The sequence below is a fragment of the Haliotis rubra genome, unplaced genomic scaffold (assembly GCF_003918875.1).
Source record: "Haliotis rubra isolate DU_JTF1 unplaced genomic scaffold, ASM391887v1 Scf1669, whole genome shotgun sequence".
Classification (NCBI taxonomy): Eukaryota; Metazoa; Mollusca; class Gastropoda; order Lepetellida; family Haliotidae; genus Haliotis; species Haliotis rubra.
The window spans coordinates 106,839-126,892 of NW_025765635.1; the positions used below are offsets into that span (position 1 = coordinate 106,839).

Genomic DNA, 20,054 nt, shown 5'->3' on the forward strand with positions numbered 1-20,054 from the left:
TACTGACCTCTACTCCATGGAGTAATTACATCAGTGAAGTGTGACACTCCCGAACTCCAGTGGATTTCGTTGCGTTCTGCCTCCAAAGTTGTCGGACACATCCTTTGACTAAGCTTAAGCAAAGGAGTGAGGGTCAATTTGATGCTGCCCGGAACTGAACGTTAAAGCTTGGAGATGCCGAGTTGTGTTTCTCTTTGACCCGCCTCGGTCGGTGTCTGGGGAGCTTTCTTGAAGCAGGGGCTGGCCTGTTTCTAGTCACAAGACTTTAATTACGGGGGTACCTTGTAAATCGTGGCGAGGCAAGGCTTACTTGCTGAGTTGTGTCCCGTGTCTTGTACAAGGTTGCGGCCGAACACCACATCGCTCGGAAGCACCCATCTCCCTGGGGTCGTTGTGCTTAGTAAGCCAAGGGGTTCCAGAGAACCCACTACAAGCATAGGAGTTGCGTGCATGCATAACAGGCTTCCCTTGTACATCGCTATCTACGGTTGTCATCAGTCCACACAGCTCCAAGACCAGCTGTTTGCACTGTCCAGACAGAAGTGCAAGTCGCGAGATAGGATAAATTTGGAAATTTTAATATAAATTGTATATTTATATACTTATCCTATATCACGCGATGGATGCCCGCCCAGCCTCCCCACTACTCAGATTACAAAGTTCGCTCCAAGATGAGAATGATCATTCAAGGTAGTCACGTGGGCAATTAGTAGAGCATGCTGCAAGCTTTATTAGGAACTAGGAAGCTAATTAAGGAGAGCAGCATGGAGTGCACAGGCGAATGGACAAGGAGGCCTATGGAAAAAGTTTTACAGTCGTTCCACTAAAAAACAAAGCAAGGAGAGAGAGGTGCAAGTCGTGAGAGAGGATAAGTATATAAATATACAATTTATATTAAAATTTCCAAAATTGTGTAAATTGATGCTCATGATGTTGATCATTGAATTGTCTGGTCCAGTCTCAATTATTTACGTCATATAGTTGAAATGTTGCTGAGTGCGGCATTAAACAACAAACTTGGTATGAATTGTCGCATCTTGACATTTCTGTATGAACCATGGTATGGACTTCTCCATCTGAAGGGGCGGTAGGGTAGCCTTGTAGTTAAAGCATTCGCTCGTCACAAGGATTCAATTCCCCACATGGGTACAATGTTAGAAGCCCATTTCTCAGGTGTCCCCTGCCATGATATTGAAGGATTATTGCCAAGTAAAAATGGTGTAAAGCTAAACTTGCTCACTCACTCACTCTTCTCCGTCTGAACCAGGCTGTTTTTTTGTTCCAGATCCCAAACCCATTGTTCGACCTGGCTGGCATCACTTGCGGCCATTTCCTCATTCCATTCTGGACATTCTTCGGTGCAACACTTATAGGAAAAGCCATTATTAAAATGCATATACAGGTAAGATTATTTTCTTATAACACAGGACCCATGAAGATCTGTGTTACAATTGATCTTCAGTAGCCCATCCTTGTCACAGCAGGCTTGCTGACTTGGTTGACACATGTCATCATTTCCCAACTGGGTAGATCGATGCTCATGATGTTGATCACTGAATTGTCTGTCCAGACTCGATTTTTTACAGACCGCCGCCATATAGCTGGAATATTGCTGAGTGCAGGGTAAAACTAAACTCACTCACTCACTCATTCTTATAGTAATAACAGGGAAAGAGATCTGTGCTCATGATGTCAATCTCTGGATTGTCTGACAGCATTCTTTACAGACGGCTGTTATTTAGGTTGAATGTTGCTGAATGGAAAAACATATAATAATAATCTTGATGTATTGTATAGTTATGATTATTACGTACGAGGGCGAAAATATCGGGGTTCAAATTTTTCATACGATGCCCTAGGGCAAAATATCACTTTGTCATGGTGACGTGACGTCATGAACAATGCTATGACGTCACATTTCTTCTGTGTTGTTGCGTTCTGCAAAGTAGATTTGGTTGTATTTTCCTCAATTTGACGACTTTGGTAATAAACAGAATATTATATTCGTGCCCATATCATACTATGTTTACTTCACTTGTGCCTAAATATCGGCATATTCGTCGCTCCTGCTCGGGAAATACCAACATTTAGGCACTCAGGTGATTAACATAGTATGACATGGGCACTCATATGATATACTCTATATATGCATGTCTGGGCTGTAACGATTCACGTGCATATCGGTGAATCAAACAGCATCCCTTCATGAATTCTATTCTTTATTTGCAATCTCTAGGATCAAATATTCATGAACATTTTAAAAAAGGAATGTTCTTGCATGAATGTGGGTGTTATTTATCAAAACAAAATATGCAAAATATATATCCAAACCAGGTTGGAAAATGGTCAACACTTTAATACAGTTCTATTTAATTTGACAGTAATGCAACGTGTCATTGTCGTCTTAAACTATCAATATGATCAAAACATGTCAGAAAATATATTTTGTCATTGTTTCACTAATAATACATCTGCTTTTGACTTGATATTTAATTTATTACCCAGTATTCGTGATATGTATCATATTGGCCTTGCAGTTGATTCGCTGCAGCCCTAATGCATATGTAGATTAAATAAAGGTTTGTTATCTCTGAGATATAAAAGATGTGAGCCCTGTTTCACAGAGCAATGTTAGTGTTACAACTGTCGTAACTCTATGTTAAAGTATAGAGATACGATAGTCGTAGCCCTATGATTGCTTTGTGAAATGCGGCCCATATGTATATTTATTGACATTTTTTGTTGTATGTACTGATGGCATGTATGTGTTTTCTGTTCCAGAAATTATTTGTTATTTTCCTGTTTAGCAAACAACATGTGGAAAGTTTAGTCAGGTTACTGGGGTGAGTATTTGATGCTCTCACACTTGTCGTGATACTAATGAAGTCCATTGGACCCGTGAAGATCCGGGAATAACTGGTCATCTGTAACCCTTGCTTGTCGTAGGAGGCGACTAATGGGATCGGGTGGGCAGGCTCGCTGACTTGGTTGACATGTCGTCGTATCCCAGTTGTGTAGATCGATGCTCTTGCTGTTGATCACGGGATTGTCTGGTCCAGACTAGATCATTTACAGACTGGCACATTATACCATGGGGTTTCCAACTTGGAACTGATTTCCGGAAGATTGTACAATTTTATCTACAATGTAAATTAAGATTGTAATATTGTCTAATTTTGATTTTACTATAGGTGAATAGTGATTTCAATATTAGAGAAATCTGATTTTAATATCGGAGAATTCTGATTGTAATATCAGTGAATTCTGATTGTAATGTCAGTGAATTCTGATTCTATAGTCAGTGAATTCTGATTCTAATATCAATGTAGTGACATTTTATTTCTCATGTGGAATTAGTATTACAGAAATCATTATTTCCCTTAGGACAGCATTGTGTATTGGGTAGAGTAATACTTGTGTACTGTGTTCCTAGGAGTATACCAGCGGTGGGGATGTCGCTACAGACGCCGTTCGCAAAGTGGTTGGAGCAACAGAAACAGAAGTTACATCACAAGATGGGAACCGGGACACAATCGGTGAGTTGTTACTGTACCTGTACCGCAAGATCTGCATGGTCATCTGTATTTGTTTGAAAGGTCCCTCATTAATATAGACACTAATAGGTAGGGCTGCAAACAATTCGGTTCGTTTCATCGAAAATTGAATCTGACACCTTAGTTTCGATTTTTGATAACTATTATCACTATTTCAATTCAGTATTTGAGCGCTGTTCTGTGTTTAAACATCACTTTATTTGTTTGAAAAAAGTTACATCATTTACATTCCTGATTTCCTAGTCAAATCCTAGAAAAAGGTTTCAGTGTGATATGTGTTGTTTAATAAACCCTCAGACTTTGATGTTTTTGACTTGTATGAAGAATCGAATCGAAAATGATCAAATTGAGGGTCCAATATCGAAAATCAAATCGAATCGAGGCCTGTGTGAATCGTTGCAGCCCAACTACTAGGTCACTTGAAATGAGGGATTTGATTAATCTCCCTTCGTTCTGCAAGGATCTGTTGGTCATTGGTATCAATTCCTGACTTCAAACAATTCTTTTCTTTTGCCAGCATGATACCCCTTGCTCATAAGTTGTACCCAAGTGTCTCTGCCAGCATGATACCCGTGCTCATAAGTTGTACCCAAGTGTCTCTGCCAGCATGATGCCCGTGCTAATGAGTTGTACCCAAGTGTCTCCTACTTCAGACCTTCCTGAAATATTGACCTAATACTTTACAGTGTAATGAGTGCTTCAGTTATTTGTTTAAACACTCCTTCTAGAAAACATGTTCAGGTGGTCAGATTCACTGACTAGGTTGACACATGGCATCGTATCCAAATTATGTAAATTGATGCTCATGATGTTGATCACTGGATTGTCTGGTCCGGTCTCAATTATTTATAGTTCAGTGCTCATGCTGTTGATCACTGGATTGTCTGGTCCAAACTGGACTATCTACAGACTGACACCGTATAGCTGGGATATTGCTGAGTGCAGTATGAAACAACAAACAATCGCAAAATAAGCTATTCCAGCAATATCACACCTGGGATGCTAGAAATAAGATTCACACATTATACTTTTAAGGGAAATTGAACCCAGTCGTTTGCAGTCACAAGCGACCATTCATCCCCTACTCCTCCACCCCTGGGCCCCGTTTCACAAAGCTATCGTAGCGCTACTATTGTCGTAAGTTTATGTTACAGTATAGCAGTTATGACAGTCATAGCGTTACGATTGCTTTGACAATAGAAGTACAATGTGTGAAGCCCATTGCAGGTGTCCCCTGTTATGATACTGCTGGAATATTGCACTCACTCACTCACGCACGCACGCACGCACCCACCCACTCAAAATAAGAAGCAGCATCCCACCCATCCAACATGTGGAACACAGATCTAATAAGTCTGTTTGTATTTTCAGGACACCAACGTGTTGTCATGGATATTCGAGAAGATAGTGATTGTCATGGTGATATACTTTGTGTTGTCTATAGTCAACTCCATGGCACAGAGCTATCACAAGAGACTCAGCAAAGCCAAGCATGCAGTAATGGGCAAAACTAAAGTCAGCCTTGAGTAGACACAACCACAGCAAAGATTTCCACTACACCGTGGCACCGATTACATGTACTATTTGCAATTACTGAAAATCATAAACTGACTCACTGTTTTTATAGTTATCTGTCATTTCACTCTTACTATATGAATCAAAATTATTTACTATTTTCTATAATACTTTAAATTTTTCCTTATCCTGACTCATGCTCTTTTTGCTTGTCTTCTTCTTCTTGCGAACATAGTGGAACACTTGTATCTCCCTAATTGAAGCTCCCTTCAATGTAAAATCACTAATTAGTACTCACCACGAGTAACCTCCCTTCCACAAGCGCGGGAACGAGGGCGCCACCTCTACCCATGTGCCTCACTCTCTCCTTCTTCGCCCAGTGAGCTGGACGTGAGAGCGCCTGTGTCTCCCGACACACTATATCCTTTGAATTATATTTAGTTAGTTACCTCGTATAGACATCTATAGAGGTTTAGCTAGTATCCTTCAACGATTATATATTGATATTTAGTCGTTTTTCTACAGTTTATTCACGGGATGCCGTGTTTGTTTCAGTGGATTACGTTGATGAAAATTCTGTACTATTGCAGACTACGTTTTTTATGCTGCTGCTGATCCGCCTTTAATATGACTTAGTTGTACGGCGCCATGTTCATTATATTCACGTTGCAGTTGCGGTACTAATTTATCCAATTCTACCTTTTTATTAATATTTACTTTGCGTTGGAGACGCGCAGCAGATAGGTCGCGTATGCCGAGTCTAGTTTGACTGATACACCTGAACCCCTCGCCAGTCTACTGCTGTTGGCCGACTCCCCTCCCGTGTGGTGTTCCGCTAGAGTGGTGGAGAGGCGTGGGACGTAGTCCGCCATCTCCAAGAAGCATCCTGCTTCCCCAGACATCCCATCGTCGCAGCAGAAGACTAGAGGGTTTTCTACTACATCTCAACAGCCGAGATTGTTCCCATCGCAGATTTGGGCCTGTATGATGATCAGCCGATCATCATACCTGATGTACATCAAAAGAATGACCGATGTCGGAACAGATCAGCATGCAGCCTGATGTACCAACGCTGATATTCGATGATCGTCCTGAGGGTCCCATCGTTACCAACACTCAACGCAGACGTCGCACACCCAGGGCAGCGTCGACCTCTGAGGGGAAATCAACGAAGTCTACTAGGACTTTCTCAACCGAGATTGTTCCAGCCGATGACCTGGACCTCTACGATGATCAGCTGATCATCATCCCCGACGCATTCGCCACAAGAAACGACCCGGTGACAGCTACAACGCGACATCAGCAGAGATCACCATGCAACCTGATGCCTCTACACTGATGTCGGACGATTTTCCTGTGGACCCCTCCATTAACACCGCAGATAAGGCACCGACGACCTCGTCGCAGACCATCCCTGAGGACCTGATGCGGCAAATTATGACCATGATGGAGGACCGCTACAGACTGCATAAGCAGGGACCGAGCCTTAGCGAAGGCTCCAACGTAGACAGCACCCCAGAGGCAACCCCCGTCAACGTAGCAGCCAGGACGATGTCACCTTCGCGAAGGAAGTCACGGACCACCTTGACGATACCTAGATGTACAGCCTTCGCGAAGGACCTAGATGTACAGCCTTCGCGAAGGACTTCGCGTAGGCGGGAAGGACATAGATGTACAGCCTTCGCGAAGGACTTCGCGAAGGCAGGATAGATCATCACCCTCTTCGGTTTCATCCCTAGATGTGGACTCGGACCATCAGACATCACGGAAGCCTTCGCGAAGGTCATATCGTCGTTCCCCCGGACCGGACGCAGAGGAAGCTTCGCGAAGGCATGCGCGAAGGACACCTGAATCCAGATCATCATCATCTAGAAGGACATCGAGGGACTATACAAGAGCTTCGCGAAACTATCAACGTTCCCCTCACAAGTCTCCGAGAAGATCAACCCATAGACAAGTTGATCATCGATATCAAGAATAAGAACTACAATCGTATATTGGTTCAGTTGAATCCATGACGGGACGTATGTTCGCTGGCCTAAATAGATCTAGAAAGATGAATAAGACACTTATCACCAGACTTCGTAACACGACTTCTGAAGATGATAAGATGATCCATGCGGCCCTACTTATGCACTACCAGCAAGTCCCAGACCGCCTCCGAGAAGGAGCTAGAGCCTCACCAGCTACAAGGGACGTCACGGAGGAGTAGCGCTTCGCCGATCCCACATCCTGTTAAACACAGAGGCTGTTCGCGAAGCCAGCGTTCATATATATATATATTTATATATATATATATATATATATACTAATCAGGCTTTGACTCGATACCTTCGCGAAGGTCGCGAAGGCTAAGTGGCTCCAAGTCTACTTCACCCAGAAGATCTAGAAGGGATACTTTGAGAACTTCGCGAAGTCTCCGGCGTTCACCGAGGAAGTCTCCTCCAAGGTTTCCATGTACTAGCCACTCGTCATATATAGCTACTCGTCAGTCCGTTCAAGACGTTGCATAAGTTGTTTATCAACTGTATGCCAGATGCCGTCTATAAGCCTACGCGAAGACAATTGCACAGGCTATTTACAACACAGAAAGTCGCTGTATTATTTAGTCAACGACGTTTCATAGATCTTCACAGAAATCAACTATTCCGTATAAATTGCTAATATGCAATCCTGGACGACGATACGATTATCTACATGAGTGACCATTACGCATATCTGCAGACAATTCAATATCGAAATTGAACAGCAGCCTTGTTGCAGCGAGTATAACTCATAATCGTCAACGTTTCTGAGAAGAAATATGTACAAGTTCAACTTTAATTCTACAATTATGACGATACATTCATGTATACAGTCTACAAGCTCACAACTTGCAAGTTGTTTGTACCCTTATATATAAGGAAGTCGGAATTATATTCAAAACTGAAATTACTTTACGACAACCAGGAAAATAACCTACCCAGCATTAAGATTACAGAGCGAGATATTTCAACGCCGAGGTTTCAAGCAGCGGTTACCATTAACCCTCGAAACACGTGGTCACCGGATAACCCGAGGAAGTTACGGGCTAAGACCCACGTTTATGCTAATATCAACGTAATTTACAAGAATTTATTCAAGGTGGGTTTTTCCCGCCACACCGTGACATCACAGCGGGTATTATACAGAATCAAAATGCCTTGTTCTGATTGGACCGCGAGGGAAAACGACCTACACAGAGGTCGATCTCAATTCACAGTTCAAGACTTACGTCACAAGTGACAACTATATATCAGTGAACGAGCAAGCCTCATTACAGTCCAGTTAACCTGAACCTTCATGATTAGACTGCTTTCTTCAGGTTAGAGACCTCCCCTGTCAAGTTAAGACGAGGGATCGGCAGTCAGGCGATTTTACATAAAGTTCAACGAGGACAGACACACCTGGTTGTGCACCTACATCGTCAAGGACTTTGCAGCGAATTACCTAGACGAAAGATACAAGTGGATCTAAATCCACAGCGTGCTTCAGACTACAGCTGAATTTCATCAGCGACTAACACAACTAGATGGTTAGTAAACCTACTAAGCTTCTGTTTGGAGAATAAAACGGAAGTTTCACGCCCAACTTGGGGATATGAATATAGTGCTCCAACACCTCACAAGTGAGATTTATGAACACGCCTGGATGACATACTTGGACTCCATGATACGATGATTCTATATCAATGATGGCCAGCAAGAGCACTGTAAATTTATCTCCACCGAACCAAACAGGAGGAAAAATGCAACAGATTTTTCTCTCTATCATCAACTTAGAGTGAAGTCTCACGTACTATATCTCCGTTTGGATCAGAACTGTCATACTACGTGCATATGCGGATGGACCTATTCCGACCCTCCATGAGCTTTAATACTCATGATATTAGAGCGCTAACTTCTACAATTGATCTACACAAATGTTATTGGAATAATGGAGGGTTTATTTCTGGAAATCCGATATGGTGGTTGCTAACCATTATCTGAGAGATATCACCACCGAGGACGTCTCAGGTATCCACCAATTCGATCCCATGGTCCTCGCACAACAGCTGACAGTTCCTCGGAGAAGATAAGTCAATCTAACAGATTTTTACTTATCTTATAACAGTACTAAATAGCTTCATGCTATATATAATTTACTTAACCTCTTTTTTATCATCACAGTGGTTACATGATAAATGCATTATAACAAACTCTACAGAGGTTTTTGGCTATTATATACATAGCTTAAGTTAAGTATATTTTAAGCATAGTACTATACTCATATTGTAAAAATATATATTAGCTAACAAACTCTACAGAGTTTGCTATTATATAGGTAGCTTAAGTTTATTCATATCTTAAGCTCAGTACTATGTTTATATCATATAAGTATATTAGCTAACAAACTCTAAAGAGTTTTGCTATTTGGCTTAAGTTTCATCATATCTTAAGCAATATGGTTACATTATAACATGTATTAGCTAACAAACTCTACGGAGTTTCTTGCTATTATATATGTACCTTAAGCTTATTCATATCTTAAGCGCAGTACTATGTTTATATCATATAGGTATATTAGCTATCAAAACTCCAAAAGAGTTTTTGCTATTATATATTGGGCTTAAAGTTTCATCATATTTTAAGCTTTATGGTTACATTATATCATGTATTAGCTAACAAACTCTACGGAGTTTTTGCTATATACATGTAGCTTAAGGTTTTCTTCATATCTTAAGCTCAATACTATGTTTATACCATATAAGTATATTAGCTAACAAAACTCTAAAAGGTTTATTTGCTATAATTAGCTTAAGGTTTACTTCAAATCTTAAGCTCAATACTAGGTTTAAATCATATAAATATTTTAGCTAACAAACTCTAAAGGGTTTTTTGCTATTATATAATTAGCTTAAGTTTCATCATATCTTAAGCAGTATGGTTATATTATAAAATGTATTAGCTAACAAAACTCTACGGAGTTTTGCTATTATATATATAGCTTAAGTTTAATCATATCTTAAGCTCAGTACTATACTCATATTGTAAAAATATATTAGCTAACAAACTCTACAGAGTTTTGCTATTATATATGTAGCTTAAGTTAATTATATCTTAAGCACAGTACTATACTCATATTATAAAAATATATTAGCTAACAAACTCTACAGAGTTCGGCTATTATATATGTAGCTAAAGCTTATTCATATCTTAAGCTCAGCATTATATCTATATCATATAAGTATATTAACTAACAAACTCTAAAGAGTTTGCTATTATATAATTAGCTTAAGTTTAATCATATCTTAAGCTTAGTACTATGTTTATATCTTAAAGTATTTTAGCTAACAAACTCTAAGGAGTTTATACTAGCATATTAACAAGCTTAAGTCTATTAGTCTTAGCATTGTATTAATGTTATATATACTTTATCATAATAAGTACATGGTAATAACCTTTATATGGCAGCTGATAAGTTAGCAGCAGGAATTCATCAGTTCAGTGCCTTTATGAAGTTCCCATAGGGTTATTACAATCATCACAGTTCAAATCACTAATTATTAAAAAATCCAAAGTATTAGATATTCCCACCTCCGTGCCATTGTAAGATTCTACAAACAGAGCATGAGTCAGGATAAGGAAAATATGTAATTTTGGAGTAAAATTGATATTTTATACTTATCCTGACTCGGTCAGCCCTCCCATCCTGCCCACATAACACTTTGGATTTCCTGTAAATTCAAATGTTGGGCTCAGTATACAGTGAGAGTAGAGGCACATGGGTAGGGTGGCTCTTCCCCTGCCAGCTTGTGGAAGGGAGGTAACGCGTGGTGAGTACTAATTAGGGATTTTACATTGAAGGGAGCTTCAATTAGGGAGATACAAGTGTTCCACTATGTTCGCAAGAAGAAGAAGACAAGCAAAAAGAGCATGAGTCAGGATAAGTATAAAATATCAATTTTACTCCAAAAATTACATATTTGTCATATAATCTGAAAAGTGTGGACATTGATATGAAATATCAAGCACATATTTATTAGATCATAATTTTTATCAGGAAGTATTGTTTATAAGTGTAGCATTTCTTTGTTTTCATTTCTGTCATATGAAATGAAATAACTTATCTAGACTGTGCAAAAAATGTTTGGGATCATGACATATTGCATATACAGTACACTTTCAAAACAACGTGTGAAGCCCATTTCAGGTGTCTCCTGTTGTGATATTGCTGGAATATTGCTAAAAGGGGCATAAAACTCACTCACTCACTCACGTAAATAAAAAGCAGTATCAAAGTATCAAAGTCACGCTTGACAAAAACAGTATCCACAAAATAGTCATGATCCCAAACTGTTTTTGAATCAATCTAAGTTAGCATGAAACCTCATGAAAGTGTATGAAACCTCTAGAAAGTGTATGAAACCTCATGAAGGCTGTATTGGTTGTGTTTAGTGAACACAACAATCACAATGGTGGACACAGGTCATTAAGTGGCAGCAATAAATGGAGAATAGTAGGACCACATTTGTGTAAATATCAACCGGCAGGGTTTCTTTCTGATGTCTGTATAAAGGGTCTCACTGTATTATAAGCAGAATTCACGTTGTTAATTACAGGGAGCAAATACAAATGAGAGACTTTTCGTATTTTCTGAATAACCAGAGCCAGCAACCAGGGTCAGAACATACAATCATGATTTAAATTTTAATTTATTTTCCGGCGTAAAAATATTGTAATTGTTCAAATATTTACTGTAATCTGGGAAAAAGGGAAGCGTGTGTATTTATTATTAATAGAAAATCCTTTAGGATACAGCGACTGATGTTTTAGATATTTGATTATTGAAGTGTATGTAATTATGTATAGTTTATGTATGTGTTTTGTAATGATAATTAATTTGTAATGATAGTTATTTTATTATATATTCCATCATCATTGAAACACCAACAATAGTCATGTGAGATCGACTGTAAAGTCACGTGAGATTGACTGTAAAGTCATGTGAGATCGACTGTAAAGTCATGTGAGAGATCGGCTAGTGAATTTTCATGGGGTCATTTGGTAAATATTACACTCTATCCGACTTGTAAAGTTATAACACACTTTTAGATCATGCAAGATTATGGCCTGATAAAAAAAATGTTAATCATATTAGTAGCTTTATGATGAAACCAGTGTCTACGTTCAAATTTTCGGACTAGTGAATTATTTTGTGGACTGATAACTTTCAGGCATGCTAGCCAGACGGCTAACATAATTTGGGAACCGTTATCTTTCATACCACGTCAGGGCGGTGGGGTAGCCTGTTGGTTAAAGCGTCTGCTTGTCACGCCGAAGACCTGGGTTCAAATCCCCACATGGGCACAATGTGTGAAGCCCATTTCTGGTGTCCCCTGCCGTGACATTGCTGAAATATTGCTGAAAGTGGCGTACGACTATACTCACTCACTCGCTCATACCACGCCATGACTTGAATTTTATATGGTATCTTGGGTTTGATCGTAAAATGTAACAGTCACAGAACCTAATTTAGAATTCAGTCTTTCCTGTCATACTACGCTGACACTCCATCATGTAATTGAAACACTGTTCAAAGTGGCAGTAAAACAACTAACTTACACAGACTTATCACCTTTTTCTCCATAATACTGTTTGTTTCTTTGTTTGTTAAACTCCGCACTCAGCAATATTCCAGCTATGTGATTGCGGTCTGTAAATAATCAAGTCTTGATCAGACAATCCAGTGACCAACAGCATGAGTATCGATCTACGCAGTTGGGATACGGTTATAAGTGTCGAACAAGTCAGCAACCTCGACCACCCAATCCCGTCAGTCGCCTCTATGACAAGCTGGGTTGCTGAAGAACAATTGTGACCTGGATATTTACAGGTTCCCCATAACACTGACCTACCCAGATTACTTCTTGACAAATAAAGTTGATATATATTGAACGACTCCGAAATTTGAACGACCCAAGATAATTGGTCATCAAAAATCTTTTAATGAATCCAGGCCAGATGCGTCCTTGTTCCTATCTCATCCCAGTGTGAATCATAGATGTACATATTGTCCGACAATTATTATTCCTCAAAATATATTAAAATCAGATCCTTTACCCTGACATCGGACCACTCTGCATCAAGATCCTAGGACGCTTACACAGAATGTCGCATCCGGTGAATTTTGAACACCCAGGTTGGAAGTGTTTATTTAGGAAGCAGAATAAGCCACAGAACAAAAATATACCCTCAGCTTTTTACCCTTTTGGTGTATTTTAGTAACAGTCATTATTTTTTACATTCAGAGCTGCCTAATTATGTTCATTTTTGAGATCCTGAAATCCAGTCACCTGACACAAGAGAGGTGTTCTCAGACCTTCATGCTAAGAGGTACGATATCCGAGTAATAGGTCTTCTTTTAATAAATTTGATGTCCTCGTTACCCATAACCACTTCCCTTTCAACCATCATGTATGTGTATATCAGCTACATAGATCCAACTGTAAATCAGTTTCACTTTGCCATGAAAAGGTGATTTTGTTATGCATGGTTCTCATCTGTCAGGTAACATTGATACCAGAATATTGTCATTGTGGTGGAGTTTACGTTATACAATCCTGTATTGACGAATACAAGTGTGATGGCACTATGTGTTTATATTATACAAGTCCAATATGTATGCAAGAATGTATATTTATGATATTTTGAAACTTATCCTATACCACACTATACATTTCATCCTCCTTCGATCCTGGTGTGAACCGACTTTTAGCTTTATCATGTGAACAATTGTTTGATCACCCAACATGCAACCTGGTCACATAACATCCTCTGCATTCAGTCTCATGGCCAGGTTGAGAAGACAACTGGGCATGTGTTTGAGATTCAGGCTGTGTTCGATCCTCTGTTTATAGAGGTGACCACAGTGACAACTGGGCATGTGTTTGAGATTCAGGCAGTGTTCGATCCTCTGTTCATAGAGGTGACCACAGTGACAACTTGGCATGTGTTTGAGATTCAGGCAGTGTTCGGTCCTCTGTTTATAGAGGTGACCACAGTGACAACTGGGCATGTGTTTGAGATTCAGGCAGTGTTCCGTGGGTCCTCTGTTTATAGAGGTGACCACAGTGACAACTGGGCATGTGTTTGAGATTCAGGCAGTGTTCGGTCCTCTGTTTATAGAGGTGACCACAGTGACAACTGGGCATGTGTTTGAGATTCAGGCAGTGTTCGATCCTCTGTTTATAGAGGTGACCACAGTGACAACTGGGCATGTGTCTGAGATTCAGGCAGTGTTCGATCCTCTGTTTATAGAGGTGACCACAGTGACAACTGGGGTTGTGTTGTGGTGAGGTGTTTTTGGAAGCTGGAAACGTGTTATTAATATCGAATTGTTTCCACACCTGAATCAAAGAAGGAAAATGTATTGTCTGAGATTGGATAAGTATATGAATATACAATTTATTGTAAAATGTTCATGTTTGTAGTTTGTATATGGACGCGTTTTATGCATTCCCTTCAAACCATCCCTGTCATTATCAGAAGTTCCTGCTTTCTCCTGCTGATCCCTTGCTCAAAATATGACGATCCACTCCTCCCAAAATTTACCCATGATTTTGTTTTGGAAGTATAGTATGCCGACATAGTCGGTAGCTATAGACCATGCTTCAGTAAGCCTAGTGGTTTAACTAAAGAGCTCACCAAGATCACGAAGACCTGTGTTCGATTCCCCACATGGATACAATCTGTGAATCCCATTTCTGGTGTCCCCACCGTGATATTACAGGAACATTGCTAAAAACGGAGTAAAACTATACTCAATCATGCCCTGCTTTACTGCACAATATCTCCCACCACTCAAACAGTTCCTTATCATGTCATCAGTAGATTTTGTATTCTTTTCAAAATGTCACAGTGGTATAGTTTTTTATTTTGACAGAAGGCGTTTTTATTTTAGTAGCCATGTCCTTTGTCATAGAAGTAACAGCAGAAGCGGAAAATATTATTGATTTATTTTGCTATGTTTAACATGGACATCATTTAAACTCAGATGTGTTTATGTTTATTTCTGTGTTAGACAGTTTCATATTCAGAAAAGAGGTAATGATCCGTAGACGGTTTCCAAATACCACAGAGTTCACACCAGGTAATGGAGAACCTGGCATTCTCGACAAACCCATAGCTTGGCACATTTACAAAGTGTGATTCAGGATTACAGATTTGTAGCCTAGGAACATCAGGGCCATAGGGTAAAATAATGAAAATATATTCCAGTCCAAAAATATTTTGTTTTACTTCCTTAAATGTTAAGAAAATAATCTTCGATGATTGTGCAAGACTGTGATTACCGTCAAATCCGTGGTTAGAATATGTATGCAAGCTGTATGTTGTGCAGTATATGCGCCAGAGCTAAACAATTGTTTGTTTTTATTTTGTGTAAAAGTGATTGTGCAAGTTACTCATCTATGTTTTCTTGACTAGAAAGTAATTTTGTATTGGGTAAAAATAAAATCACTAATGTCCTATCATCCCAAAATTACTGCTCCTCCTTTCTATTCAACTTTCTGCTAAGTAATGGTGTGATGATACAGCAATCGCGGTATGGTAGTTCGGCATGCAGTGAGTGAATGAGTGGTTTAGTTTATGCCACACTCAGCAATATTCCAGCTATATGGCGGCGTCTGTAAAATATTGAGTCTGGACCAAGACAATCCAGAACATCAAGAGCTTCATGAGCATCGACCTGCACTGTTGGGAACCGATGACATGTGTCAACCAAGTCAGCGAGTCTGACCACCAGATCCTGTTAATCACCTCTTCACGACAAGCATGGGTTGCTGAAGATCTATACTAACCTGTATCCGCGGGTGTTATTGCGAGTATGAGGCTCGATGACGAGTACATAGATTTAAAATTCATTACATTACAGGTTACATTGATGTAAAAATATGTGAATAACAAACTTTTCAAGAACCAGTTTACATGCAGCTTCTTGGTTGCCACTAAATAACAGAATCTGCCCAAAAGCTCATGTGTTTCTCTCTAATTTCCAATCCTTGCTGTCTGAAATTTGAAAATAAATTGTTCAGATTGTTCCCATTTCTGGTGTCCCCAGCCATATTGCTGGAATATTGCTAAGTTGACCTAAAACTAAAATTCACTCAATGATCTCAGCTTAAATCTAGGTTCAGATGCGCTACTCGTTACAAAGAAAAAAAACGTGAACAAATAATTGATATTAAGGCCAGACCAATTTTATTTTCTTGTTTAAAGGATCCACAGTGCATTGTTTTCAAGGGTAAGAAACAAAATTTAAAAAAAATTTCCCGGCTCAAAAATAAAATCTAATGTTTTTATTGGCCAAAATGTAAGCTTACAACAAAAAAAATGTTTTGATTGAATTTTGCCCTTAAACACTTCCCATAAATTGCCAAAAGTAAAACAATTTTTAGTATTTAAAAGGAATGTTACTTTTGACTAATGATTTATATTTTTTTTTTTTTCCTGCTGCCATTAAGGTTTCTGAGGAAAAAAATTCGTAAACTAAAGAAATAAAATTGGTCACTGGCCTTGTAGAATTACAAAAGACGATGCATTGTTTGAGAACATTAATGTTCATTGGTGATAGTATTGGTGCTGAGCCACAATGGAAATCCTTGCTTGTGGACACAAAGACTTTGGTATGATGTGTAGATAGGCGGTAGTCTTAGTGATTGATTTGGTCATCGCACACCATTCTCTGTATCCCTAGAACTGAGCTTACCCAATTTCAAATTTACCTGCGGTTTATTTTCCATTTTGCCAGAGTGATTGGTTATGATATTAGGGTATAATCCTAGCAATCAGAATGTGAATTACAAGCCAGGCCCTCGTTCACAAAGCCATCGCATGCTTTGACTGCGTAAATCAATTAAATCATAGGAGTTACGACTGTGTAACATATGATCAATGGTGGTTGGCGATATATACTTACATGGTGGCGGACAGTCCTCCTGATTATGATGAGTTTGCAAAAATTCAGTTGCTAAAACTGGACTCGCGTAACGTATTCCAACAATTCTATTAAGGATTTCATTTTTCCATTACTTCTGGAAAACACCTTACCTGAATTTGTACTTAGATATCTATGAAAGGTAGTCTCTTCAGAAGTCAAATGCGTAGTAAGGTATGTCATAACCTCCATATATTCAAAGTGCAAGAAATGAACTTTATTCAGACGACAAGTTGAATGTTAGTCTCCTTTGTCATTCCTGTGATGAAAGAATATGATTCCTATATATAACAAGTTGTTAAAATGCATGTATCTCTTGTTCTTGTATCATGTATCACTGTTATTCAGATGTATCCTATCATGCAAAACCCCAATACAGTTAACTGCATTAATTACAAACTGTTTATAACAAACTAGCAGATATAGCAAGCTGTTTTTCATTCCTGTCAGCTTCCAGTATATTTTTGTCAAAATATGTACAACAAACTATAATTAGTGGTCCTTTTGAGTTTGATATGAAAGTTGTTTATTGTGTTTGTATTGATAACATGTTTCCTTTCTACTAGTGGGCGGTGGGGGTAGCCTAATGGTTAAAGCGTTGGCTCGTCACTCCGAAGACCCGGGTTCGAATCCCCACATGGGCACAATGTGTGAAGCCCATTTCTGGTGTCCCCCGCCGTGATGTTGCTGGAATATTGCTAAAAGCGGCGTAAAACCAAACTCAGTCAGTTCTTTCTACTAGTTGTTCTATTGACTTTAAGTTTATATGTATTTGACTAAGTCATTTAATTGCTAATTTTCCAAGTCTGAATTTGTTTGTAAAATTTATAATCGCTTTTGGGAGGTTATTGTGTTGTTTAGCTTCTTTGACATTTCGCTATGTTTTCTGAAGCTTATTCAAATATTTCACACCAAGTTTACCTGAAAACATAATAAACATAAGAATTGTGGATGTTGTCACAAAATATGTTATTAAGGACATTCAGTAATAAATTAAAACATCAATTCATTTAATTTCAGGTGACTTTTATGTTTTATTGCTTTTCACCTATGTATAATAACCAGTGAAACAGGTAATTAAGCTGGTTTAGACATGTGATTTGATATCATGTAGACGAAAGGTCTTTCCCTGGAGGTACCACACATTAAACACAACTTGGTGTCAGTACCATTTTTTCTTGACGATTTCTAGTGTACAGATAAGCTAATAGCATCTCTATCACAATGGAGACAGTGGGGTAGCCTAGTGGATAAAGCGTTTACTCAGCACACAGAAGACCCAGGTTCAATTCCCCACATGGGTACAGTGTGTGAAGCCCATCTCTGGTGTCCACCGCCATATTGCTGAAATATTGCTAAAAGTGGCGTTACACTAAACTCACTCACTGTAACACTTTGGGTCTTTACTACGTTTACATTGACAGGTCTGTGAGCAGCTAGGGAGCAATCGTGGGTTTGAATCCAGGTTTACTATGGTATTATTCATGGTTTGTCTGCACCATACCCATGGTCATGGGTTCCAGCAAGAGGTAAATATCGGAGCCCTGTATAGCTTCGGTTTTTCGTCCCACATTAAGCTGACACGCCATGACACAACTGGAATACTGTTTACGTAGCATTAAACGTAGCATTAAACCCAACTCACTCACTCATCAACAGTAATATATATTGTAGAAAACATGATAAATGTCATGTATTACATTATGCAATTGGTGTTATGTAACATATTTTGTATTTGAATTTTGTGAAGAATTTAGATATTTTGTGTAACAGAACGCTGTATTTTCAGTGATCTTTTTTTATTTTATTTTTTTATTAGCTTGATTATGCAGTCTTGTGGCCAATAAGATTATAAGTTCAGCAACTGGTTTGGCTTCATGTATTAAGTTTGGATTAATTTCTAACAGGATGTTGGGTTGGTCTACTGAAGAGTTACTTCCCTTTTCATATTGACCTGAAAGGGTGATGGTTTGCCAATGAAATGGAATATAACTTTGATTCTATTCATTCATAACAAAGCAGCTTGATGTGCACCATAAAATAAAAATTTTAAAACTATTATTAAGCCACTAAATTTTAGAATTTCAACAAATATGTTCACAAATATTGAAAAAATAAAGATTTTTAATATATTTTTAGTGTCTATACCATGCTGTTTATGATTGAAGATGAGAACCATAACAAATATTAATGGCCTAATAGGGTATGAGATGAGTCTCTGTAGACAAATACTTGGCATTGGTCTGGTTGACAGGGTATGTTATGCAATTTGCTCCTCATGACTCGAGGGTGTGGAAGCTGAACGATGTTCAATTTTGTCTGTGGATTTGACATGTGCCTCAAGTGGAGACTGAACCTCCACAGTCTCTATGGCAACATTGTTATTTATAAACAATGTTATTTATTTCCTATCTTTAGGTATCTTTCAGTATTTTCTCAGTACAAGTGTTCCACTGATATTACAGAGTTTAAAGACTACAGAATTTTACTGAGGACCTAGGTTTTGGACTTGTGGTTAAAGTTGCAGACAGAAATGCATTAAGAGGTTTATGCATTGTTTTTTAAATTCATTTTTTTCCAGTTTGAGGTAATGTCTAAATTTATTATAGTTAACAATAAAATCAAGCTTGCTGCTATCTACACCGCATGTATTAATAGTCACAAATTTTGTTTTGGGCACAAGAGATTGGATTGTTTTAACGTTTATACTGAGGATGGAAAGTAAGTGAACACTGACAGAAGTGCGTCCTGAGTGAGACTATCTCAGAGATGCCAGCAGATTGTTTAGACAATGTTTAGAAAAATGTTTTATAGTATCAATGTGGCTCTGTGGCAAATGTTTGAGAAGAATATATGTTGATAGTAACAGTATTGTTCTTCTGCAGTCTTGCTATGTGTTTATTTCTTTCACACACTATTTGGTAGTTTGAAGCTATTGTCTTATTATAATGCTCTGTGATGTTCAATAATCTATGTTTCAATAAGGTTGCT

The 20,054-nt window shown here is 38.7% G+C and overlaps 1 protein-coding gene and 1 long non-coding RNA gene across 3 annotated transcripts in view; both read left to right on the top strand.

Annotated features, from left to right (window-relative positions):
- Positions 1-5,243, top strand: part of LOC124272136 (vacuole membrane protein 1-like) — a 29,121-nt gene extending 23,878 nt beyond the window's left edge. For both annotated transcript variants that reach the window (XM_046707284.1, XM_046707283.1), the window contains exons 9-12: positions 1,286-1,402; positions 2,782-2,843; positions 3,434-3,536; positions 4,926-5,243. In XM_046707284.1, coding sequence (XP_046563240.1) covers positions 1,286-1,402; positions 2,782-2,843; positions 3,434-3,536; positions 4,926-5,084 — 441 coding nt within the window. In that variant the 3' untranslated portion in view covers positions 5,085-5,243. The remainder of the gene's footprint in view (positions 1-1,285; positions 1,403-2,781; positions 2,844-3,433; positions 3,537-4,925) is intronic.
- An 8,929-nt stretch (positions 5,244-14,172) lies between these two features.
- On the top strand, positions 14,173-14,544 carry LOC124272138. Its single transcript, XR_006897256.1, has 2 exons — positions 14,173-14,256; positions 14,389-14,544. It is a non-coding gene; the product is annotated as an uncharacterized LOC124272138 (long non-coding RNA).
- Positions 14,545-20,054: the final 5,510 nt, after the last annotated feature.